The following is a 26,702-nucleotide window of genomic DNA, read 5'->3' on the forward strand; positions in this document are numbered from 1 at the left end:
TTCACAGGTGTGCCCTGTCAGGTTTAATAAGTGGGATTTCTTGCCTTATAAATGGGGTTGGGACCATCAGTTGCATTGAGGAGAAGTCAGGTGGATACACAGCTGATAGTCCTACTGAATAGACTGTTAGAATTTGTATTATGGCAAGAAAAAAAGCAGCCAAGTAAAGAAAAACGAGTGGCCATCATTACTTTAAGAAATGAAGGTCAGTCAGCCGAAAAATTGGGAAATTTTTGAAAGTAAGGGCTATTTGACCATGAAGGAGAGTGATGGGGTGCTGCGCCAGAAGACCTGGCCTCCACAGTCACCGGACCTGAACCCAATCGAGATGGTTTGGGGTGAGCTGGACCGCAGAGTGAAGGCAAAAGGGCCAACAAGTGCTAAGCATCTCTGGGAACTCCTTCAAGACAGTTGGAAGACCATTTCAGGGGACTACCTCTTGAAGCTCATCAAGAGAATGCCAAGAGTGTGCAAAGCAGTAATCAAAGCAAAAGGTGGCTACTTCGAAGAACCTAGAATATGACATATTTTCAGTTGTTTCACACTTGTTTGTTATGTATATAATTCCACATGTGTTAATTCATAGTTTTGATGCCTTCATAGTCATGAAAATAAAGAAAACTCTTTGAATGAGAAGGTGTGTCCAAACTTTTGGTCTGTACTATATATATATATATATATATAGTTATATTTACTATGTACACCGCTAGGTAGTGCACTAGAGAGGAAGCTTAGCAACACAATCTTGCATTATTTCCTTGTCTGCACTGTAAGGGAGTGCACTAGAGAAGAAGCTGAGTAGAACAAATACTTCTTCTATATACCCAGTTCAGTTTTCATGCATTCAAAATTACAGAATCATGTGACTATGAAAATCTAATACAAGGCTGCTGTAAGTAAAAGATAGGAGGTGACAGGTTCTATAGGGTCTGACCCCAGGGAAATCGGTAGTTGTTCCTCTTTTAATGACTCACATAAAATTTGTCTTCTTGTTGAAATCTCTCAATGAAGTGACAGCTTTGTTTGTATGTTGCTCTCAGAGGGGAAAGTGGTAAGTGCCCGCTGACAGCTATCTCTTCCTAGGGGCTAATGGTGGGCATGTGTAACGTTTGTGTGTGGGAGGGAAACACCACACCGAACATAGGAGGGAAAGGGGTCAGGGAATAAGGCCTGGAAATTTGGGAAAGGAGATGGGCACCTCCTAGTAAAACCCTAATAAAAGTCCTGACTAACTACCAGTATGAACAGACCCCAGAGGTAGGTGATTTCATACACAGGAATACCTAGTGTCCTAACTCACCCTATAGGACACTGGTACTAATGTCAGGAGTGAGACAACCTGTTCCTCCAAAAGGAAGGACGAACAGGAGTCTCCCTCAGGCCTTAATACAAATGATAGGGAAATGCAACACACAAAATAACCAAACAAAATACAAAAGGGAAAGAAAACACTTAAAGGGCTTCTGTCAGCCCACTAAACCGTTTTTTTTTTTTTTGTTTATTAATAATCCCTATACTACGAGCTCTGCATACATAAGTTAAATAATCATTTTTGTTCAGTAGAATTTGATAAAAAGCAATTTTTAAAATATGCAAATTACCTTGCTACCAGCAAGTAGGGCGGCTACTTGCTGGTAGCAGCCGCATCCTCCGACCCTAATGACGCCCCCTCCGCATTGTGATTGACAGGGCCAGGGAACGGAATCGTTCTCTGCTGGCCCTGCCTGTTAGCATTTAAAATCTGGCGCCTGCGCTGCGGCCGTACCTATCTTCAATCTGCGCAGGCGCACTGAGAGACGGCCGCTCCATCCTCAATGCGCCTGCGCCGATGACGTCACATCTACACCCGGCTCAGGCGCATTGAGGAGCGAGTGGCCGCCTCTCAGTGCGCCTGCGCAGATTGAAGATACATACGGCCACAGCGCAGGCGCCAGATTTTGAATGCTAACAGGCAGGGCCAGCAGAGAACGATTCCGTTCCCTGGCCCTGTCAATCACAATGCGGAGGGGGCGTCATTAGGGTCGGAGGATGCGGCTGCTACCAGCAAGTAGCCGCCCTACTTGCTGGTAGCAAGGTAATTTACATATTTTAAAAATCGCTTTTTATCAAATTCTACTGAATAAAAATGATTATTTAACTTATGTATGCAGAGCTCGCAGTATAGGGATTATTAATAAACAAAAAAAAAAAACGGTTTAGTGGGGTGACAGAAGCCCTTTAACTTCAAGTGGCTATGGCAGCACCAGGAACTCAGCCGAGATCCACACACCAGCAATCCACAACTCAAACTGAAGCTATAAACCGCACAGCATAGTGGGAGAAACAACAATAAATAGAGAAGGTTAAATGACCATAATAGCCACACCTGGGGAAAGAAGGCGAGGCAAGCACCAGAAACAACACAGACGTCATTTGATCCAAACGGAAAACATGTCAAACCACGTGTTGCCAGTCTCACCGATCTCCTGCCACCTGTCACGGGAACGTCCGTGACAGCATGTCAGCCTTTACTTTCTGATCCCTTGCACTAACCACAGGCTTTTTCTAGCTCAGCATAAAAATGCGGCTTAAAACTTTTCTTGGTGCCAAATCCGAAAACAGTGACCCTGTGCAAACTGAAGCATATGTCTTGGGGGAAAGAATGCATTTCTGTGGCACATGGTCTACTCTCTAATCTCCCCCAACAGATTTACTACAGGCTGACATGGTCATTTATCTTCTGTGCGGTTCTGCTCTGCTGCTGGGAACTTTTGTAAACCTCGAAAACTTTTTGTAATAATTTTGCAGAGGATTAAAGCTACAAAACAATCAAACCTGGAACAACCATTGTATGGGCTGCGTAGCGGGATGTGAGAAGAATAGGAATTCCTGCTACACAGAAGGCATATGATGTTCTATGATTACCCAATGGTCACGTAGTACCAACATATCCAGTTACACATCACTCACTTTGGTTACTGTCCCTAGTGGGAACCACCATGAAATTTCCCTTTCTCAGGCACACATAGATATGTACAGTCATCCACATTGGAGGACTGGGTATCCCGACATGAGGACAGTGCCCAAAGGGCCAGATTCAGAGGGCCCCAGGTTTTCCAGGGCTACAATATTGCGTGCTTATCCTTAGTATATAGACCATCAATATCAGATTGGTGGGGGTCCAGTTCCCAACACCTCAGCCAATTAGCAGACTAGAGGGACTGTGGGACAGCATGATACTTTTCATAGTGGATCAGTCTGGTGCTGTATTCAATTCAATGGGGCCTAGCTGCAGTGAGCTGGAATACCAGACACGGTCACTACCAGTAGTATGTCACTGTGACTGGTAAAAAATGAGCACCGCCGCCTTGATCCATGTGGTTGCTGTGAGTAAACCCTGACCAATTTGATAATGATGTCCTATCCTAAGACACAGGAGGCAGATACCACAGGATCCACCATTTACAAAAGGTGATGGCCACAGCTCTCCCTCTCCCCCTGCCTGTACAATTACCTCTTCACAGGTCACAGAGGATGCCTACAGCACTCTTCCAAAGACGTCAATTAATCATCATGGACAGCATGGTGGCTCAGTGGTTAGTACTGGTGCCTTGCAGCGCTGGGGTCCTAGATTTGAATCCGACCAAGGACAACATCTGCATGGAGTTTGTATGTTCTCCCCGTGGTTGCGTGGGTTTCCTCCGGGTACTCCAGTTTCCTTCCATACTGATAGGGAACTTAGATTGTGAGCTCCATTGAGACAGCTTGATGCTAATATCTGTAAAGCGCTGCAGAATATAGTAGCGCTATATAAGTGCATAAAATAAATAAGTAAATCTTCAAATTTTCAGGTTTCAGTGGTCCATGCGGCTGCTGTAGGCAAATCTTTAAATGTTTTAACAGAGCAGAGCATCAGCTCAGACAAAATGTCTGTCCCCATAATCATGTACAGAAAATGAAATACAAATGTAAAACAGAAACAAAAAAAACAATAGTAAAATAGTAGTAGAAGTAGTAAAGTTGTAGTAAATCATAGTAAAAATATAGATAACTGTGACTTTTAAAGGAGTTATTCCTGAAAACCATTAGATAGGTGATAAGTGATAAATATATGATCTTTGGTTACCCAAGTTGGGCCCCCACGATAACTATAATGTGCGTTCCCAAGTTCCTCTTGTTCAATTTGAGCTAAAATGCAACCTGGACATGCACTCTATTACTCCATTCAATGCCCATGGTGCTCACAAAAATAGCTAATGCATATAAATTGGTGGGGGTCCCAGCAGGGGGTCCCAACGGTTATATATTTATAACCTCTCCTTTGACCTCTTGAAATTTTGCACAGTACATAAAATATTTAAAGGGGTCGTCCATCAAAAAATTATTCTACATTGTTCAAACCACCACCTAGATCTGAATACTTTTGTAATTGCATGTAATTAAAATTTTTGAATAACCACTGAGTTATATAATAACATTTATCTGTATAGCGCCACCTGCTGCTGTTTTTTCTCTCCCTGTTCACCTCAGTAACACTGCTGAGGTGGTCGCACATGCTCAGATCCATCCTTTATCCGCCACCAGCCTTTTCTCACTGTTGGGGTCCATTCACACGTCCGTTGTTTCTTTCCTGATCTGTTCCGTTTTTTGCAGAACAGATCTGGACCAGATCTGTACCCATTCATTTTCAATGGGTCCTGAAAAAAAAATCAGACATTGAGCCGTTTTTTTTCAGGACCCATTGAAAATGAATGGGTACAGATCTGGTCCAGATCTGTTCCGCAAAAAATGGAACAGATCAGGAAAGAAACAACGGACGTGTGAATGGACCCTTAGAGGATGTGATCGTTATAAGGAGAGAGCTGCAGCAGAAAGGACACATCACCTAAGAAAGAAAAGGCCCCTAAGAAAAGACACCTCCTGGGCTGCAGCAGAAAGGACACACCCCCTGAGCTGCCAGTTCAAAATAAATCTAGCAGAGCAATTAGAGCAATGAATGGGGAGATCTCTGGATCCATGTGAGGTACAGGGCTGGTTCTAGCTTTGTAAGAAAGAGGTTGCTATGTACTATATGATACATCAGTTATGGGATAAACCCGTTCATTTACTGGTGCAGAATGTTATAACTTTCATTTTTGTTTTTTTGTAGTCAAAAACTCTGACTGTAACCAATGAAGATACTGTGACTGATGTCATTAAAATGGCCTTGCAGCAATTTGGAGTGGAGGTAAGAGCCCAGATGGTGTCATTAACACTTTACATGTGTGCCTATGGATTAGCAACCTCTGGCACTCCAGCTGTTCTGAAACTCCAACTCCCAGAATCCTCCTTTCACTTCTAGGGGAGTTACAAGAATAGCATAGTAAGTGTGCATGCTGGGAGTTCTAGTAGGGAAGGGATGCAAATGAGCTCTTAACAAGCTCCGCCTCTAATGCCACCAGATGTAAGGCAGCTATCCTAGAAGTCAATGTTCAGCTCTTAAAATAAGCCTTGAGACATGACTTTGATATTAAATAACCCAGCACCTCATCTGCAGACAGCTGTTTTGGGGTGATTGCCCCTCCTCAGTGCAGAGCAGAGAGTACTGGCTTAACTGGATAGGAGGGATGTGTCCGGGTCAGGGGGGAACTAACTCTCCTTAGGGAGAGAGCACCTTAATCAGTGTGAGGAGACTTATAGGCCATACATGCTCCTTTGAAATTATGGGAGGGAAGGGATGCAGATGAGGTGCTGGCTTATTTTTTTTTAAATCAGATCATTTTTATTAAACATTTTACAGTGTAAATACACGTTTTTCCACAATACATACAAGGATGACATAGAGACATATTATCCATAGGACTAATAACAAAAAGGGCACCAAACTATGTGTATTAATCCAGTTCCAATCCAGCCTCCCCCCCCCCCATCCCACCCCACCCTAACCTACAAAATACAAAGGCACATTTTTTAAACATTTCTATTCAGACGTCGAAACGACAGCCATGGATCCCACAATTTTTCAAATTTCGCTGGGCATCCACGCTTCTGGTACACCATCCGTTCATAGTTCACACTTTCGGGTCAGAGGGTATTCGTACCTTGTAAACATCCTGTATTGTCTGACGTACCAACTCCCAGTATCTCCCTAACCTCTCGCACGTCCACATCATATGCAACAAATCTGCAGACACCACAGAGCATCTTGGACACTCATCCGTGGGTCTGAACCCTATACGGAACAAAAAAAACGGTGTTTTGTAGACCCTATGGACAGGTGCTGGCTTATTTAATATCCAAGTCATGTCTCAAGGCTTATTTTAAGAGCTGAACATTGACTTCTAGGATAGCTGCCTTACATCTGGTGGCATTAGAGGCAAAGCTTGTTAAGAGCTCATTTGCATCCCTTCCCTCCCAGAATTTCAGAGGAGCACGTATGGCCTATAAGTCTCCTCACACTGATTAGGGAGTTCTAGTTTCACAGCAGCTGGAGTGCCGAAGGTTGCTGATCCGTGGACTAGGCCATTAGAAACCCCCTCGACCAAGAGCTTTTATACAAGTCTTCTAATACCGTTTTCTTAGTGACATAAGAGAAAATATAGTTGTAGGATGAGTGATGAGGCAGGCGGATATCGGAGCAGGACCATCGCCATTGGGTTAATGCAGACCATGTCTATATCTTAGAAGTATCCACACATAAGTCACAGGGTTAGGCCAGTATCAGAGGAGCATAATATGAATGTGGAAGCCTTTAAAGGGCGTCTGTCAGCAGTTTTGTACCTATGACACCGGCTGACCTGTTTCTGAGAAAAATGATGTTTTAATATATGCAAATTAGCCTTTAGGAGCAATGGGGGCGTTGCTGTTACACCTAGAGGCTCTGCTCTCTCTGCACCTGCTGCATCCTCTGCACCTTGACAGGGCCGGGCAGTATAAACATAATCAGTGCTTGGCAATGCCAAAGTGCAGAGGATGCAGCAGTTGCATAGAGAACAGAGCCTCTAGGTGTAACAGCAACGCCCCCATTGCTCCTAAAGGCTCATTTGCATGTATTATAACATAATTTTTCTCAGCAATGTGGACACATATGAACATGGGACCAACACAGATGTCTTCAGCTGCCAAGTGCACATGTAACAGGTCAGCCAGTGTCCTAGTTACAAATGTCTCTTAAACGTTTTAGACATCCTATTAGATTATTGTATGGGTCGTGATTTCTTTGGAGACCACATCCCATTAGATCTTCAGTGCTTTCTTTAGCCTGGACCTCAGATTCCTCCCTGGGTTTCATGACAGTAAGCACGTAGGATTAATATTTCCTGTGCTGTCAGTCATCTTCTCTTCCATTCGAATCAGATTGGTTTCCTGGCTCCTGGCAGCTTCTTGTATATCTCATAATTACTGACCAGCACTTTACATAATATTATCCGTCCAGCATGATGTAATGTGGAGCGGGGATCACTCCGTAAAACCGTGTTACAGATGATAAATTCCATCTCCCGAGTTTGTTTTCATAACCCTGACAGGATTACGACCTCTCTGATGTCAGCCGCCCTGATGGCTTCTTGGCCATCCACGTGTCGTAAGACGGCCTTAGGACAATGAACATTACTTAACTCATCCTTCTATGTTGTGTTCTCTCTCTCCAGGGCTCAGAAACAGATTACCAGTTGTGGGTCACCTCGGGCAAAGATGATGCACCTTATCCTCTTATTGGTATGCCGAAGGAATGTCAGCTACTGTTTTAGCCTAAGATCTTAAATGCAGACAATCAGAAAGTCAACAGTGATATGACAGGAATGCCTTAATAGCAGCTCTGATTATGGGGCGCCCGGATCTGCCATTGTTAGAGTCCATTGATTTATCGGTTCAGATCCTTTGAGTCATGAATGTCATGCCGCCAAGGTGTCTCAAGTCATTGACCAACTATTCTGAGACTGTAAATTTTCACAAAGGGGGAAAAAAAAAAAAGCCATTGATTTTCCACGACGGCGGTGGTTGGGCAAATTTATCAAAGTGGACAACCTCCGAGCTGATGGGGCAATCACAAAGCCAACATTTCATCATGAGGGATATGTCATGGTTGGCATGTCAAACTTGAGGGTACCTTTCCTTGAAAATCTCCTCAAGTGTTTCTTGAGATTCCGTAGCCTAAATTCCTATAATTCTGCAATATCAGAAATAATGCTGAAATAACAGAAGATTTCTACTGCTTAACCTTCTTATGATGGTCTCGTTGTGTTGATCAAGGTCTTCTCAGCCGGTGGTGCATGTCTCTAGGACTGTGATGGCTAATCTCTGGCACTCCAGCTGTGGTAAAACTACGACTCCCAAGATACACACTCGCTTGGCTGTTCACAGAACTCCATGGAGCTTGCTGGGAGTCGTAGTTTCACCACAGCTGGAGTGCCGGAGGTTAGCCATCACTGACCTAGGACCTTCCTCACGCTGTGTTTTTAATGTGCAGCATAGGGCATACTTATCAATGTTTTAGGTGGTAAAATTTATTTAAGCCCCTCCCCATGAATAACTAACCTCACCTGGGACCGCCCACTTATGGGAGGAGTTTACATTAACCCCCACCCATTTTCTTGGCCCGGGACAGCCCGAATTTGCCTGGACTGTCTCTGAAAATCAGGGACAGTCCCAACAAATTCAGGAAAGTTGGCAACTATGCATAATGTATGACATTAAATGTGGTGGTACTCTGATGTAATGTATTTAAGGTTACTCAGGTTAGGAAAATTGATCTAGATGACTGTGGCTATCAGACTGTGGTGTTTCTACATACATCTAATCCACTTAGACTTATGTAGATCTCTATGGATGTTTCCACAGCCTAAGGGCTCATACACACGATTGTATGTATTTGGTGGACCGCAAAAAATACGGATGACGTCCGTGTGCATCCCGTATTTTGTGGAACGGAACAGCTGGCCCCTAATAGAACAGTCCTATCCTTGTCCGTAATGCGGGCAAAAATAGGACATGTTCTATTTGTTTGCGGAACAGACATTTTAATTAGGGGGGGGGGGAGAGGGGAGGCCGCACTGGCCACCAATGAGTTAAATACAGGGGAGGGAGGGCGGGCCGCACTGGCCACCAATGAGTTAAATACAGGGGAGTTAGGGGGGGCCGCACTGGCCACCAATGAGTTAATTACAGGGGAGGGAGGGGGGGCCTCACTGGCCACCAATGAGTTAAATACAGGGGAGGGAGGGGAGGCCGCACTGGCCACCAATGAGTTAAATACAAGGAAGGGAGGGGGGGCCGCACTGGCCACCAATGAGTTAAATACAGGGGAGGGAGGGGGGCCGCACTGGCCACCAATGAATTTAAAACTGGGGAGGGAGAGGGGGGGGTCTGGCCCCTGCTGCCTGGCAGCACCTGATCTCTTACAGGGGGCTATGATACGCACAATTAACCCCTCAGGTGCAGCACCTGAGGGGTTAATTGTGCGGATCACAGCCCCCTGTAAAAGATCAGGTGCTGCCAGGCAGCAGTTATTACACAGTTCTCAGTATATTCTAACTTGAAGCGTCCCCATCACTATGGGAACGCCTCTGTGTTAGAATATACTGTCGGATCTGAGTTTCACGATCTAACTCAAATCCGATGGTATATTCTAACATAGAGGCGTTCCCATGGTGATGGGGACGCTTCAAGTTAAAATATACCATCTGATTGGAGAAAACTCTGATCCGATGGTATATTAATAGGGACTCCTGACTTTACATTGAAAATCAATGGGAGACGGATCCGTTTGCAATTGCACCATATTGTGTCAACGTCAAACGGATCCGTCCCCATTGACTTGCATTGTAATTCTGGACGGATCCGTTTGGCTCCGCACGGCAAGCTGCGTTCGGGTGTCCGCTTGCTGAGCGGAACGGAGGCCAAACGGTGCCAGACTGAGGCATTCTGAGCGGATCCGCATCCACTCAATGCATTGGGGCTGTACGGATCCGTTCGGGGCCGCTTGTGAGAGCCTTCAAACGGAACTCACAAGCGGAGCCCTGAACGCTAGTGTGAAAGTAGCCTTAAGTGAACCCCCACAATTGTTGTCATAGGTTTAGAGAGCTCTGAATGACAACCATACTGCAAAATTCTGTCAGGACTCCTTGCACACATCTGGCGCACTCAAAAAAAAAAAGTGCCTCAAAAAATGTCTGATCAGCTATTTTAGTAACTTTTTTTTTAGCAATTTTTTTTAACCGTTTTGGCCATATAGTGAGGTTTACCACCTGAGATTTTTTTGCATGCCTAGAGGAAAATATGTACCCCCCCTGTGATGTCCTCTTGGTAAAAAAAAAGAAAAATGGCATGCACTAATGCCAAAAAAACACACACACTGCACGTTTTTTTGTTTTTTTTTTGAAGCGGCTAAAAAACTGCTAAAAACAAAAACAATGGAGGTCTATGGGAAAAAGCTGCCACACGATGACGGAAAATGCCAGACCCAGATGCTTAGATTTGAAAAAAAAAAAGACATCACTGAGCCAAAAAACTCACTTCAAGGGTGGCAAAACACCACTCCTACAAAATGCCTGTTTTCCCTGCATTTTATATTTCCCACGGACTTTCATGTAACATCTGCAACTGGTATTTTTGCCTAAAAACACTTCAAAATATGCCAGTAAAAAAAGGCAAACCACAAAAGAGTTCAAAAACACAGAAAAAAAAACAACATTTTTTGAACCTGATGTTTTTGGTACGGTTTTTGCTGGAAAAAAAGTCAGCTCCAGATATTAGTTGAAAGCCTATGGGAAATATGAAATGCAAGACAAACAGTTTATTTTTTTTCCTCCTAGAATTTTTCAATTTGGTGACTCTTTTGTGTTTCTGCTATTTTTTTAAAGGGTTTTTGAAAGGTTTTTATTTTCCATCACCCTCTCAATAGGGGAAAAAAACCAAAACCCGCACATTTGCTTTGAAAAAAAAAAAATCCGAAAAGTGGTTTCTGTGGCATTTTTAGCAGTTAAAAAAAAAAAATAAAAAAAAACTTTAGTGGCAATTGGTGTGGAACTGATATAATCTAGAATTTCTGGTCATTTGTAGCACGGCACTGCTATATCGTGAGGACTGGATTATCCGCCTAGCAGGTCCCGTTGATGCCGGATTAAAGAAACTTTTGACTTCTGTAATAAAGTTAAATTTCATATTTTTTTCTCCTCTCTCAGGACATGAATTTCCAGTCGGGATTAAAATGAGCCATATCCGCGACGCTTTGCCACAAATGCAGGGGGCAAATAACTCCATCAATCTGGCGGGGGCTTTCCTCATGGAGCAGCTGCCCCGGGAGATGCAGTGTCAGTTCATACTGAAGCCCAGTCGCCTGGCCGTATGTCAGCAGCTAGCCGGTGAGTGCTCCACCTTACAGAGGGCTCATTCAGCCTGACTGGCCTGTTATTACTGCGAGCTGACATAATGAGAGGGTAGAAACGCACATTCCACTCGCCTGAGGTATTTTCCTAGAATTACACCATGTTTACACATATTGAGCGAAGCAACATTTTCCGGAAACCGTCCTCTTGGGCGGTTTTCAACAGAGAGTTAAAAAAAAAAATTTTTAATTTTTGTTGAAATACATATGTTTTAAGCACTGACATAGCAGGGGTGAGTTTGTCATTTGCAACTTATGTTAGATTCACACATCTGTATTACAGACACATGTCTGGCCCTAACTCACATCATCATAGAGGCCAGGTCAGGCCAGGACACACGTCTGCAATAGGCACATGTGGAACTGGCCTAATGGGAAAGTTACACCCTGGCTTTTACCTAGGGCTGCAGGTAAAATCGGCTTAAACTAATTGGGTCATTTATCAAACTGGCGTAAAGTAGAACTGCCTTAGTTGCCCATAGCAACCAATCAGATTCCACCTTTCATTTTTGACAGCTCCTTTGGAAAATGAGAGGTGGGATCTGATTGGTTGCTTGGGGCAACTAAGCCAGTTCTACTTTATACCAGTTTGATAAATGACCCCATAAGTTGCTTTCTTCTGCAGTCAGCACCACACCTATTCACAGGTTGTGTCTGGTACTGCAGCTCAGCACCACTGAAGTGAATGGGGGTGAGCTGTAATACCACGCACCATCTGAGGACAGGAGTGGCGCTGTTTCTGGAAGAAAGCAGCCAGGTCTTCTTAATCCTGTACAAACCTTTTAAGCTGTCATCATGCAGAGTTGTAAAGAGTCAGAGGGTGTCCCATGTGGACAATTCCTTCCCACTTCTCATGTTAGGGTCAATGGACATCAAAAAGGGAGTCTCCGTTGTTACAGATACCAACAGGATTGGCTCTTTTGAAATAAGAGTAGGTTAACGTTGGTGGGGTACACAGATGGCCTATTGTGTGGGTGGGTGTGTGTGTATGGGGGGTCCCAAATGGCTAACCCTAACAACTCCACGGTGCACTAGCAGTTCCAGGATGGAGAGACCACCATCTTAATCAGTTTTTGGGGGGATTACTATGGTTTTTAACTAATAAGCCCATGTAGTTGCTGACCTCATGTACTGTACATCTTTCCCCATGTTTTTTTCTGTAATTCGGACTCTCCTGACCCATTTTCCCCATGTACCAGGGATGCCCAACCTGCGGCACTCCAGCTGTTACAAAACTAAAACTCCCAGCATGCCCGAACAGCCTACAGCTATTGGTCTACAGCAGGGCATTGTGGGAGTTGTAGTTTTACAACAGCTGGAGGGCCACAGGTTGGGCATCCCTGATGGAAACTAATCCCTATGGTTTGTTTCCATCCTGTATGTAGCACTTCCTGTTCCTGTATCCAACCAAACCCATGATGCACTTCTGCTTCCCCTGCCACAGCTCCAGCACCGCCCCTAACAACACCCAGTTAGCTCCTCCCACCCAGCTACTTACATAGACACGCCCCTATCATTGCCCCGCCCTTGGACATAACATCACAGGAAATAAGAAACAGCTGCATGGACATGGTCATGTGACCACAGCCCAAAATGGGAGATAGAAGCAATAAAAGTATAAGAAATATATTACGAAATTACAGCTACCTCTATAAAGGATTATTTTAAAGGATGTTGATATAAACAGGAAAACCCCTTTAAGGACTAAGAATTTTCTTCTTAACTTACAAAAAAAATAATAATATTATGGCGGCACATTGTATACAGCTGATGGTCAGTGCACTGTCTGTACTGCAGCCAGTGTTGTAGTGTGTGGACGGGATCCAGCATGGCCTCCAGCAGCAGGTAAGCAGCTTTCATGGGGCTGCTAATAATAGCTGAGATGGATGTGTAAAGCCCATGGTCACCCACAGGTCATCCTAGAACCCAGACACAAAACTTTTTTCCAGGCGCTTCTCAGCCGAACATAGAAGAAATGAGAACAAGTCGAATACTGTGTAACGCACAGGGGGTTCAGGAACTCCACAAACAGCGACGTAACGTGGCCCAGTGCAGAGTGTGTAAGGCTACGAGCACGCGCTCAGGGTTTGGAAGCCAAAACCAAAACAAGTCATATTTGTCCTTCATACTTTCTCTCCTTTTATGATCCACTCCTGATTTTGGCTTCCAAAACTGCAACCTAAAACCTCTGCGTGTGTGGCAGCACCCTAAAGCCTCACCCACACCTCAGTGTTCGGGCTCATTCGCACGGCCGTTGTTCAGCCATTCCGTGCATTTGGGGGCCACAAGCACTCCGTAGTCCTTTCGTGGGGTTCCGTGCCTCCATTCCACACCAACCTTCTGGATTGTGGATCTATTCAAGGGAATGGGTTCCGCATCTGTGAAGCGGGGTGCACACGGCCGTTGCCGAACAAACGGCATGTGCGTGAGCCCTTCCACGGACAGCACACATCCCCATTCATTTTAACGTGTGTATTCACATATCCGTGTTTTAGCACGGATGCATGCTCTATTTTGTCTGTGTTCACTGATCCATCACGCCCATTTTAGTCTATGGGTCCGTGAAAACCACGGATGCAACATGGATGCCATCCTTGTTTCACAGATCATTAGGAAGAGATGCCTTGAAAAAAAAAAAATGTAAGCTGCTCAGTAACAGTGAAACATGGAGGACAAACGGACATCTTCACGGAGGCATCACTGACCACCTTCTGAAGGATTTAAGCACAGACACGGACGTGTGAGTGAGGCTTAAAAGCATCATTTCAGGCCCCTGCACACATCAGGTAAGGGCTCATGCACACGAACGTATTTTTGGTCTGCTTCCAATCTGCATTTTTTGTGGGTCGGATGCAGACCCATTCACTTCAATAGGGCCACCAAACATGCGGACAGCACACCCACATCCGTATGTCCATTCTGTAGCCCAGCCAAAAAATAAGACGTCCTTTTCTTGTCCGTTTTTCGGACATGGATAGGACAGTTCTATAGAATCCAGGACGTTCCGTTCTTAAAATGCGGAACATACACAGCCAGTATCCGTGGGCTATGTGACCGATGTACGGTGATGTCACATGGCCTAGGAAGAGACCGCAGTGCTCATGGAGCAGCCAACAGCTGATCGGCGGAGGTCCCGGGTGTCGAACCCCTATAGATCTGACATTGATGACCTATCCTATTTATCATGAGCTGCGCGCCTCTTAGTAAATTTGACGTATCATCTACACCAGCCAGAAGCTGATTTCTTGTGTAAGGTCTCATGCACACGACCGTATGTATTTTGAGGTCCGCAAAACACGGATCCCTAAAAAATACGGATGACGTCCGTGTGCGTTCCGTATTTTAGGGAACGGAACAGCTAGCCCCTAATAGAACAGTCCTATCCTTGTCCGTTATGCGGACAATAATAGGACATGTTCTATTTTATTGCGGAACGGAAATACGGACATCCGGAAACTGAATGCACATGGAGTAACTTCCATTTTTTTTGCGGACCCATTGAAATGAATGGTTACGCATAGGGTCCGCAAAAAAACAAAACAAAAAAAAACAACGAACGGACACGGAAGGAAAATACGTTTGTGTGAATGAGCCCTAAAGTTTTCTAGAGCACATGTTGGTAAATGGGCCTCCTCCGGTCCACACCCTGCCTACTTTTTGGAAAAGGAATAGCGCGTCATTTACGACAACATACGCAACTTTTCTACGCCAAAAAAGCTAGTAGACCTTTAGGACATGACCCCCAATGTATTGCGGATTTTGCGAAGCCTGATTTCTCCATAGGTTTCAACGGTAAATCATAATCCATAATGAAAGGAGCAAAAAAAGTTCTCCAAAATCCGCATGAACCTAAAGACACACATGCGGATTTCAATGCGGATTTTTCCGCCACATGTGAAGGCGTCCTAATGGACTGCCAGCAAATCACCTACTAGTCTGGCATGCATCCATTGCCAGACCTTGAGGATCACGCATTTTGCGCTCCTTCAGGGTTACTGAAGGGTTACGTCCAGAAATATTTTTATAAGTCGAAGTTTTCAGCTCAGTCTTTCCGCCCAGTCCCAGGAGGGAACGAGCAGATCCCGGCCCAAAATATATAGAATAATAAAAGTATAAAGAGACAGGCGGCCATTGTTATAAGTCATATCGGAACGGTCACACCCAGGGCCCTGAATACTTTATCAGTTACATATGGCTTCGGCACCGACATCGAAAACGGGAATGTGCAACCTGAGAAGGTTCTGTGAGTGGAAGTAAAGCTGCTTGAAAGCCCTTGGCCGTGAGAGGGGGTTAACGAAATCGGGTAGTATTTTCCTCCCCGCGTAAGGCCTGGCTGTAACAATACACTGGGCCGTTCGGGGCCAGCATTTCTTTGGTGGGGCTGTTTTACTAGATCCAGGAGAGCGATGATTTCTTTACACAAATACGCTGGCTGAGTGCTCTCACGGGGGAAGGCATTCACATGTCAGCGGCGTTAGTTTTATGGTCCGTTTTGGTAAACTAGACATGCTGCTGACAGTAAGATGAAGACATACAGTTATGTGGTTAAAGGGCGTTTTTTTCTGACATTTAAAAGGCTGGTGCAGGGTTTTCTTTTAAAAACAGCGCCACACCTGTGTACTGGTTGTGTGTGATATTACAGCTCAGTCCCATTCACTTCAGTTGAGCTAGGGAGCTGTTCACATCACGTTTTTGTCCCACATTTAACATATACTGTAAGGGATCACTCTCTCTCTCAGGGGTCAGCAATGACAGACCTCATCAAACAGGGGGTTTTCAAGCTCAAACAGTGCTTTGTCACGCAGCCCATCACACTTCCAAGTTTGGCGTCAGTCGGCACCATGAATTCGCAGCTTCACATCACAACGTGTTACATCAACACAAAACAATAAACGCTTGCACGGCTAGGCCCTCACTATACAGAGGTCTCCCTAACTCACCTCTAAGGCCACATACACAGGGCCTTTGTGTGCCCCTGGCCGTATTGCAGCCCCCATATGGTGGGTCTGCAATACACGGGCACCGCCCGTGTGCACTCCGCATCACGGATGTGGACCCATTCACTTCAATGGGTCCACAATCACGGAGTTGCAACATACCAGGCCACAGGGGCAACACGTGAGGCTACGGTGGGCCGATGGGGGTAGTAGTTAATTTAATCACGTTAGCAGAGCCTCCCTGGGCCGGCGTACAGTGATAGGGAAGACAGCACTAAATCCTCCGGGGCACTCTCTATTGCAAGGAACACCAGCCAGATGGAAGTTGAGGTGCCCTTGATGGTAAGGTGCTTTGGTGGCTGGGCCCCTGTGTTCGTGACGCCAGCATCGTAAGGTGCAAATGTTGAGAGTAGTAGAAAGGATGAAGAGTTAGTTGTAGTAAAACAGTTCATTTACTGAATCAATAGTCTCAGGACAGTTGTTATAGTTCATTTGTATATCAGAAGGCAATAATCCAGATGTTGGTTTCACTGTAATTCCTATAACAGGTCTGGCAATTGTCGGTTGAGGAGTTCACTTAATGCGGTTACTTTACAGGCAAAGAATTGGCAAATTTGCACTAAGTCCACTTTCTAGCACTCTAGTACTGAATATAATGGTTTCCTTACTTTATGTTGAGCAATCCAATAAGGGTGTTCTCCCTCGTGGCAGGCAAACTCTCTGCTATATTATTTGATGCAGGATGCTCTCCTGAAATATTCAGGTTCACTATGTCCCAGAAGGCATTTAGTGAAAAGGGATAATTCTGCGCACTAATCATCCAGTTGTGTCGAGGTACATTTAAGTTCCTCCTGGTCACTGGTGCTTGTGAAGTCCCTTGGCTAGACTCAGCTCTAATCTTCACTAGACTTGCTTTATATCCAAACTTAGACTTACTGTCTTGTGCTGGGCTGCTGTGACTACTTGGTCTGTCATCTCCAGGCTCGATCAGGGCCCAGAGGAAAGAAAGGCAGCTACATCTTGGACTGAGCATGTCCTCCTCCATATACTTCCTTCTCCTCTCCTACTACACTCTGAACAAACTGAATTCACTTCCTGTTCTAGCACACCCCCAGCTATATATAATATGTGGTGCCAGCACCATCTAGGGGTGAATAAATATATTGACAATACCAGCCTGATATTAGGAAATACAAATAATTATACAGAAATTTAAGGGGACCACTTGTACACACATAAGTGGGACGCTGCTTACACCACTGCTTAAAGATTAGCGTACTCTCACGTCTCTCCAGCGTGCGCAGGCACGTCACGCTCTGATCTGACTGTCCCGCCCCCCAGGTCCGTTTGCATACAGGAGGGAGGCGGCGCCAGCCTCTCAATACCAGTAACAGTGTAAGCAAAGCAATGTAGATTAGGTTCTTTTGCATTATAGGCTTGGCTTAACTTTTCCCGCTTTGAAGGGGATGTAACACAATGTTCCCGCTCTATAGGGCGTATCTCTATCATTGATGGCGCAGCAAAAATTCCAAGAGGCTCTCCAGTGGCCATTTTAAAATAAGTACAAAACGAGAATCCATTCACTGACAGCAAACAGTCTTAGTGACACAAAAATATGCGATTTTTCCACTTTTAACAATGCGATTCTGCAGAGGGGTTCTTGTATGTTATTCCCATGCAGTTTGTAATCCACAAAAACACTTCTTCAGCTCAATAAAGATGTTTAAAGTTTCCACTGTATTAAAGCACATGTATAGTCTCTCAAGTGAACAAGTGGGGCTTATTCTCAGCCTGATATTAGGAAATACAATATATTAAATACAAATAATTATACAGAAATTTAAGGGGACCACTTGTACACACATAAGTGGGACGCTGCATAGTTCTTGTTCTATTTTTTCGCGGTGCTGACGGATCACATTCAAGTTGAATGGGTCTCGAGCCGTCCCAGCTGCCGCACGGACGTTGCCCGTGCATTGGGGACCTCAAATTGCATGGAACGGACGCACAACGGCCGTGTGCTTGAGGCCTAAGTCAGTGTTCACACTGTGGTATTCGGCTTCGGTCAGACAGCCTCCTAGCTGTGACCAGTGCAACCCACCAGTCCTCCTGGTGGAAGCAGCAAAATACCTTGGGGGGATATGGTCCAACAGTCCTCTTGACTCTGACCGTGCAACACCTCTCTTTAGGCGTCACTGGGTCCCCCCAAATTCAGGTTTCCTGAGCCTTGTGGCTGCCCAACCCTCCTGGCTGGAACCAACCAGAGCCTATGCAGGCTTCCTTCTCAATTCCCTAAAACTCAGGCTGCCTCAGCCTTGTGGCCCCCAGCCCTACTGGCTGGGGCCACAAAGGCCCTCTGTTCCCTGGGGCCTAACTCCTCCTCTCACACGCTGAGGATTGCTTTATCCCTGATCACAACCTGCAGAGGTTGTGGGGTGTCATCATCATCATATGACCCCACATTTTCATTATGCGTTTCAAATAACTTCACATATTCATTCTGAAATAGTTTTCAATGGTCATTTCACCTAAACCATTGTTTTCCATGTGCATTTCCCTTACACCATCATTTAAAGGGACAGGTACAGGTTCTGCAGAAGTTTTGTCACTTGCTGCAGAAGTGTCTCCTCTTCCCCAAGGGGAAGTCACAGCCCAACATTACATCATGCGTGAGCCTATTTGCAACACCCACTTCATAAGTCCCAGTTCCTACTGGAGTCTCACACTCAGTGAGAGCCACAAGATAGTCTTTGCTATCCACATGAATGTCCATCACACTCACTTGTTTGTCCAACACGTAGTCCCCAGCTACCAAGCTGGCGTGTACCAGGCTCTCCTGGCTCCTTGCATCCAACCACGCTTGGACTGGACTGCCATTCACCACAATGTCACACATTTTCGCCGCAGTCTCTAGTCCTGGTGTCTCAACACCTCCCGGCTGGGCACATAGCGACTGCCGCCGACTCTCACCACAGTTCATGGCTTCTGAGGCACCAGGGCACTGGTCAACCACCTGCCCAACCTCCAGAGCCACGCTTTCCATCACATTTTCTGTCACACACACAATAACAGGAACGCTCTTACCCACAGATGTCATGGGTTCGGTGCTCCCGGGTGCCATAGGAACATCTCCACAGAGGTCATCATCCTTCTCCTGGATGTTAGGATGTCTTTCTCAGGCAGACGAGTCACACCCTCTGCTGAAGACTTTTTCTCAGATTCTCTATCTGCACAATTTGAAGCACTTCATTCCACAATTGGCAAAAAACTGGGAAGTCTCTGCCCAGCACAAATTCTACTTCCAGCTGGCAACATTCCCATCAATACTTTGTTGCACCTGATGGGCTCCACCCAGCCGCAGCAACTTCCGCATAGGATTTCATAGTGACCCCCCCCCCCCCCCCCCCCAAAAAAATAATTATATTTTGTCCACAGGTCAGTCTTTCACTTGGGCTTCTGGCCCTTTAAATCACCGCAAGGTTTCCTTGCAACACAGCACGTGTCCAGATTTGCAACAGCAGCTTTATCCAGACATTGGGCTTCCGGCTCTTTAAATTTCTCCAATACAGCCTTCAGCATCACATGCTCTTTTGTCATGCCGTTGCCCCTAGCAACACTTTGCCTTTTAGCATCGACATACCCGCATCCTCCACCATATGTAAGGGATTGCTCTCTCACAGGGGGTTTGCAATGACAGACTTCTCATCAATACATTGGGTAAAAAAAACGGATATATTAACGGCTATGTTTTTTGTTTTTTGTTTTTGAATGGAATCCTATGGTGATGGATACCCTGTATGGCATCCATCGGAGGCAGCAGGCAATAGGCACATAATGTGGGTCAAGAATATAAACAAAGGGCTTGTGCACACGGCCGTAGTTTCTGTCAGCATTTTTTGCGGATCGGATGCAGACCTATTCTTTTCAATGGACCCCACAAAAGATGCGGACAGCAAACGGTGTGCTGTCCGCATCTGCACGTCCATTCCGCGGCCCTGCAAAAAAATAATAATATAGAACATGTCCTATTCTTGTCCGTTTTGCGGACATGGTTAGGAAATTTCTACAGAAGTTAAAAAATAAACGGCGGCATGCACTTGGCTGGGATCCGTGTTTTTTGGGTCCGCAACACTTATGGCCGTGTGCATGAGCCCTAAGATGCAATACAAGATTCAACCCATGGACAGGGGTGGAGTTCTTTTTAGAAGTGGAACGTCACCCATTGTTATATCAGTTTTTGGAGAAACAGGGTGATAACCAATATGGCCACCAATACAGCCTCCACAAGGGTTGTCACCCAGTTGTACCAGAATCTAAATGGGAGATTTGTCTCTTTTATACAGCAATATGGGATGGAATCCAGGGATGAGTCTCTTATTGTCCTAAGGCAGGGGTTTCTGAATATATGAATATATTACACCCCATACCCAATGGTATGTAGCCATCTACTCCTCCTGCTCCTCGCCCCAGAAGATAACTCAGAAATGGTTGCATTGAATATCAAAAGACAGATGCCTTAAAATTAAAGGGGTTGTCCAAGTAAAAAAAAAAATAATTGTAAGGCATAGAATAGGGAGATAAAAAAAAATGCATACTCCCTATCCTGAGCCCCCTCCATTCCAGCGCCAGACCTCTCTGCCAGTCTATGTTTTTATGACTGCAGTGGTGACATGCCTGTATATGGCACATGACTACTGCAGCTAATCATTGTCCTTTGTTGTGCTGTGCCGCATACCACTGAGGCCACGGATTGACTGCAGTGGTCACATACAGTATATGGGATGTCATTGCTGCAGTCAAAAACACGTTAGCTTTATAAGTAATTAAAGGGGTTATCCAATCCCTATAATGACCCCCAGAATGCCCGGGCCCCTCCTGTAGAGCATACTTACCTCCTCCCCGGCACCCGCGTCCCTCCGGATCCCTGCACGGCCACCGCTGCATCTCCCCATCATGGGGGACACTAGAGAGGCTGGTCAACGTCGCGGCCTGCTATTGGCTGCTCCAACCGTCACCGGATGATTTGATCCGTGCGACTGGGAGATGTAGTGGCGGCCGTGCAGGGATCTGGAGGGACGCGGGTGCTTGGGAGCAGGTAAGTATGAGGAGGGGTCCAAACATTCTGGGGGTCATTATAGGGATCGGATAACCATGCTTGTTTACTGTACATGCAGCTGCCATATAAATTATACTGTCCCTATATTAATGCAGGTGACCATATTTCACCACATGCAACAAATATCTTGGTCACCACTGAGGCCGGTATCATTTTTATTATATTGATAAAATGCTTACAATTAAATTCGGACAACCCCTTTAAGTATCTGAATAGAAAGGTGTGTATATATATATATATATATATATATATATATATATAGAGAAAACAAATGGCGGCACCGGAAGAAAACAATGTGGGTGCTAGGTCCAGGGATGTAGCAGCTTACCCCGTATAATAAAGATGAAAGACGGACAGCACTTGGAGTGCTGTCCGTCTTTTATCTTTATATATATATATATATATAAGTTTGTAATTGTCTTTATCCTGTAAATCATTATTATTCCCAACGGTATGGGGACCTCCCTCTGTGATGTCCATATTACCCTGGTAGGACATTCGGCTACCAGGTGTATTATTAACACAGTGCCCCAGTTACTGTATACCTAGTTGTAGTTTTGATAACATTTTTAAGCCTATAGTAGACCCTAAAGAAAAAGCTTAAAAATAAAAGTTGATCTTTTACATTAACTCCATGTTTTTGCTGAAGAAAAAAAACAAAAGAGAAACAATGCATCAAAAAGACACAGTTATGGTCTAAAACGCGTTGGAGTGTTTGATGTATCTTAAGTAACAGAAATGTACCGTATCTAGCTATTGGAGTGCAGCCAGTCCTAGTATTATCTCTACTAACTGTAAAGGGGATAAAAACAGAACACGCTACCATATGTTCCTATCATACTGGGGACATCCAGGAGGTAAAACGCGTGAGCTAGTTAAATCATGTATCATCTGATCCCAGCGTGTCAATCCCTATCTCTACAGTCATGTCATCTATCAGAATTGTGGAATACGATCTGTTATGATACAAAGCCCTCCATGATGTTGTACACAGTTGTGGTCAGTTTCTGGAATGCGTCCTGTCCTGATTACTGGTGCAGAAGATTCCCGGACAAAACAAACAAAGGGCGGGATTGTTCCTTTATATACAAATGTGGTCATTGCCCAGGAACCAAAATCATCATCAAAAAGTCATGGCCGCAGTATAGCTCTTCCATTAAATCTTCTTGCTTTTTCCTCCAGATCCGAGCCAAAAGCCATTTAGGAGGAAACGCTCCATCATAAACTGGACCTTCTGGCGCGGTTCAAACTCTCAGCTGGATAATATCCCTCTTTCTCCAACCTCTTCAGCTCCTGGAAAGCTCTTTGGACTTTCGTTGCCTGCCATATGTGAGAATGACAACCTGCCTAAAGCTGTCATGGTGAGTGCAATTTCCGAAACCTTTTCTTTAAAGCTCTCCATAACCTGGAAACGCGTTAGTTTTGTGGTTAAACATGCGTCTTTACTGTACCTGCAGCTGCCGTATAAATCATACTGCGCCTATATGTATGCAGGTAGCCATATTTCACCACATGCAACAAACATCAGGGTCACCTTAGGGGCTGCACAAGTGGTGCCTCTTGCATACTTACCTACAGTCTCAATTTTGCAAAGACAATCCCTATGAAAGCCCTGGTCCAAAGAGACCTTTTATGGGCATTCTATGTCATTTTAAGGGGCGTTCCTGGGTGGTCCAGGGGGCAGAGATTTAAGGGGTTGTCCAGTATAATAAAAAAAAAACTGTGGCAGACAGTAATGTGTTCGAAATTATAATTTTTTTAAATGCCCTCCATACCAGTGCCATGGATGCCGTAGGTGACAGGACCCATTCTTGATCACAACACCACTACAGCCAATCAGTGGCCTCTGTGGTCATATGTGCGAGAACAGCATATCAGTTAAATCTGATGGAACAGACTCTTTTGTTGTACGATACTCCAAAATAATAAATAATATGGGGAATATCAGGCTTCAAAGATGCAGGGTTAAAGGAAAAATGTAAAGTGAACTCACATTGGTTGCAATGGGAAAAACTTTATTCAATGGTACAGTCTTGATACATTAGGCCTTTAAGTCCATTAGAAGGTAACCAATGACTTGGCAAATGCCTATGGGCCTCCCGGGACTGGGGGCTGCAGTAGATCATGGTCTATATGACACATGTTTTATTCCTTACTAACCACTGAAGACAAATTATAATACGACACAAGGAGAACAGATCCGGCCGTAACACTGAAACAAAGAGGCTTTAAAATAAGAAATTCATCTTCATTTACGGTCATTTTCTGCAGAGCTGTACGTGTCTGGAAAAGTGTAGCTGTTAAACGTAAGCGTGGCTTTAAGAAACTGGCACAAAGTAGACAGAAAATTCTTTGATTTATACACTGCGTGTTGTGAACATTCGTGTCATATGATGTATGAATGCGCTGACTGTACGTGACAATGTAAGCATCACCTTAAATATAACGCCAAACCGCGGCACTGTATAGCACTATATATCTGACTGCCGAGCACGTACAGCCTCAACCTTTACTAATGGTAATTCAAGATCCAAATAGAGATCCTGATTCTGCTCTCCAGTACATGGTAAGAACATTATTAAAGGAGAACATCCCCAATTTAAAAAAAAATATCCCGTCCTCCTCTGCCAAGATCTTATGAATGCTTTACAGCTGCTTCAAGGTTAGGTCAGTTTTGGGTAAAGCTGGGGGGCAACAAAAAAAGGACGGACTGGGAACTTGAAGTGGCCCTGGAAAAAAAAACTAAAAGTGGCTCCATTTTGTAGGCGGGTCCAAATTAACAGAAAGCATGGCCAACACATGTAGGCAGGGACAACAGAAGTAGGCGGAGCCAGGAATACCATAGTGCAGAGCAAAATACCACCCCTGCAGAACCAAATACCACAGCGCAGAACAAAATACAGCTGCCAAACCAAATACCAAATTCCGGCGCACTGTTGGCGGGGCTGCTCCACTCTGTGCACCTGGTATCCCCTGTGTCATCTCTACCAGCCTTGAAATCTCAAGAGCTGTCAATCAAACTAAAGGGGAAGGTGTTGTTACTGGAAGAGTGACAGTGCACCAAACAGATCAGCCCCACCCATAATGCACTGAAAACCTTTGTTGTAAAAAAAAATAAAAAGAAGCTTTTCTCAGGATTAGAAAACCTATTTTACAACACAGGTAGGGTTCTGTTTCAGGGTACCTTCCTTACATGGCAGTATTCTTACTCTGAAACCAAAGATGACAAGAGTCCAATGACAAAATTTTGTCTGCCTGCAGTGACCACTAGGAGGAGCTCACTACATAGAAATGTCTGCATCTCCACTGAACTCAATGGTAATTGTATAAATCTGTATGTAAGGAGCTCCCCCTAGTGGTGACTGCAAGCAGACAGAATTCTGTTATTCAGTGTCGTGGTTGGGGCAACTTTTCTTGCATAGTGGTTTCTGCACCTGATTGATCCCCCTCACCCTCTTGGTCCCATGGAAGGAAGCCATTTTGGCTGTAGTTACACCATTGCTATGTGAATGGTAGACATTTTTATAGCTACAGAAGAGGACGCTATCCTCCCCTGTGCAGGTTGACCTTGATGCATATCTTGTTATACTGGGGATATTTTAGGGTAAATATTTTGTTTTAAAAGTCGTGAGAATTCTTAGTAACATAGTTTGTAAGGCAGAAAAAAGACATCTGTCCATCCAGTTCGGCCTGTTATCCTGCAAGTTGATCCAGAGGAAAGCAAAAAAAAAACCCTGTGAGGTAGAAGCCAAATTTCCTCACTTTTGGGGAAAAAAATTCCTTCCCGACTCCAATCAGGCAATCAGATCAACCACCCATCTCTAATAACTATATCCTGTAATATTATTACCCTCCAGAAATACATCCAGGCCCCTCTTGAATTCCTTTATTGTACTCACCATCACCACCTCCTCAGGCAGAGAGTTCCATAGTCTCTCTGCTCTTACCGTAAAGAATCCTCTTCTATGTTTGTGTACAAACCTTCTGTCCCCTCGTCACAGTCACAGTCCCGGGGATAAATAGATGATGGGAGAGATCTCTGATATATTTATACATAGTTATTAGATCGCACCTTAGTCGTCCTTTTTCTAAACGGAATAACTCTTATTTTGATAATCTTTCTGTGACCTGTAGTCCACCCATTCCAGTTATTACTTTAGTTGCCCTCCTCTGGACCGTCTCCAGCTCGGCTATCTCTGCCTTGTTCACAGGAGCCCAGAACTGTACACAGTACTCCATGTGTGGTCTGACTAGTGATGTGTAAAGTGGTAGGACTATGTTCTCATCACGGGCATCTATGCCCCTTTTGATGCAACCCATTATCTTATTGGCCTTGGCAGCAGCTGCCTGACATTCTTGTTTGTATTCTGCATGTAAATCGTTCTCATTATCTTCAGGATATGTTATCTGTCCTTTGCCAAGATGGACCATTCACAAGAGGCATCTTTAGACGTTCTGCTAATGCGAAATCCTGCAAGGAGATGAAAGAAAGGCTCAACTCTGGATTTCATGTTGATTTTGCTTGTGAATCTATTTTTGTCACAGCATCTGTGTTTAAGGTATGTGTGACTTTGAGAGGATACCATAATATTATAGTTATACATGTAAAGAGATGGGTGAGAATGGACATATATACTAGTGCAGAAACATAGATAGATAGTGTAAGAAGGTACAAGGAATCATCGTGGATGATAGGTATGTGTCAGCGAGGTTCATGGCCTCCGTGGAGTAAGAGCCGGTTTTTATGTGTCAGCAGCAGTTGCTGTTTGACACCTTAATACTTAGTATGGCTGTATAGCTGATCCGGGATGGCTCTTACTGGGAGTAGTCAAAGTGCTGGGTGGGTGACTACTCCCCATGTTCCAGGCCGGGTTTTGCTAGGCCTAAAAACCAGCCAGCACTGCCAGGTGAGGAGGATTACCTCAGTCTGACAGTGGAGCTCAGGAGGTGTGTGTGCTGGGATCTGAGGCTTGTGCCGTGCTGGAGGGCTGAGACCCATTATAAGGGAAACGGGCCCCCTACAAAGCCTGCTATGGACTGCTGGAGGCAGAACTGCCGACAAGGTGACTTTCCATTGTGTGTGAACTAACACCAAGACTGCAAAGTGACGTTTTGTTTTTGCTTTATATGTGAATAAACACGGAAGTTTGATGTAAGAACTGGTAATTTGCCTCTGTACTGCGTCCGCACACCCTGTCTACCAGAGCGAATCCCCACAATAGATATAAGATAGATAGATGATAGGTAGGTAGATAGATAGTATATAGATGATAGAGTCTGTATTTTTCGCCCCCATAAGATGCATTTT

The 26,702-nt window shown here is 44.8% G+C and overlaps 1 protein-coding gene across 2 annotated transcripts in view; it reads left to right on the top strand.

The window, feature by feature from the left end:
• The window catches only part of ARHGAP20 (Rho GTPase activating protein 20), a 127,608-nt gene that overhangs the window by 85,654 nt on the left and 15,252 nt on the right, over positions 1-26,702 (top strand). For both annotated transcript variants that reach the window (XM_040426247.1, XM_040426248.1), the window contains 5 exons: positions 5,129-5,206; positions 7,608-7,674; positions 11,139-11,318; positions 22,577-22,755; positions 25,792-25,953. In XM_040426247.1, the coding sequence (XP_040282181.1) occupies positions 5,129-5,206; positions 7,608-7,674; positions 11,139-11,318; positions 22,577-22,755; positions 25,792-25,953 (666 nt within the window). The remainder of the gene's footprint in view (positions 1-5,128; positions 5,207-7,607; positions 7,675-11,138; positions 11,319-22,576; positions 22,756-25,791; positions 25,954-26,702) is intronic.

Source organism: Bufo bufo, chromosome 3 (assembly GCF_905171765.1).
Source record: "Bufo bufo chromosome 3, aBufBuf1.1, whole genome shotgun sequence".
Taxonomy (NCBI): Eukaryota; Metazoa; Chordata; class Amphibia; order Anura; family Bufonidae; genus Bufo; species Bufo bufo.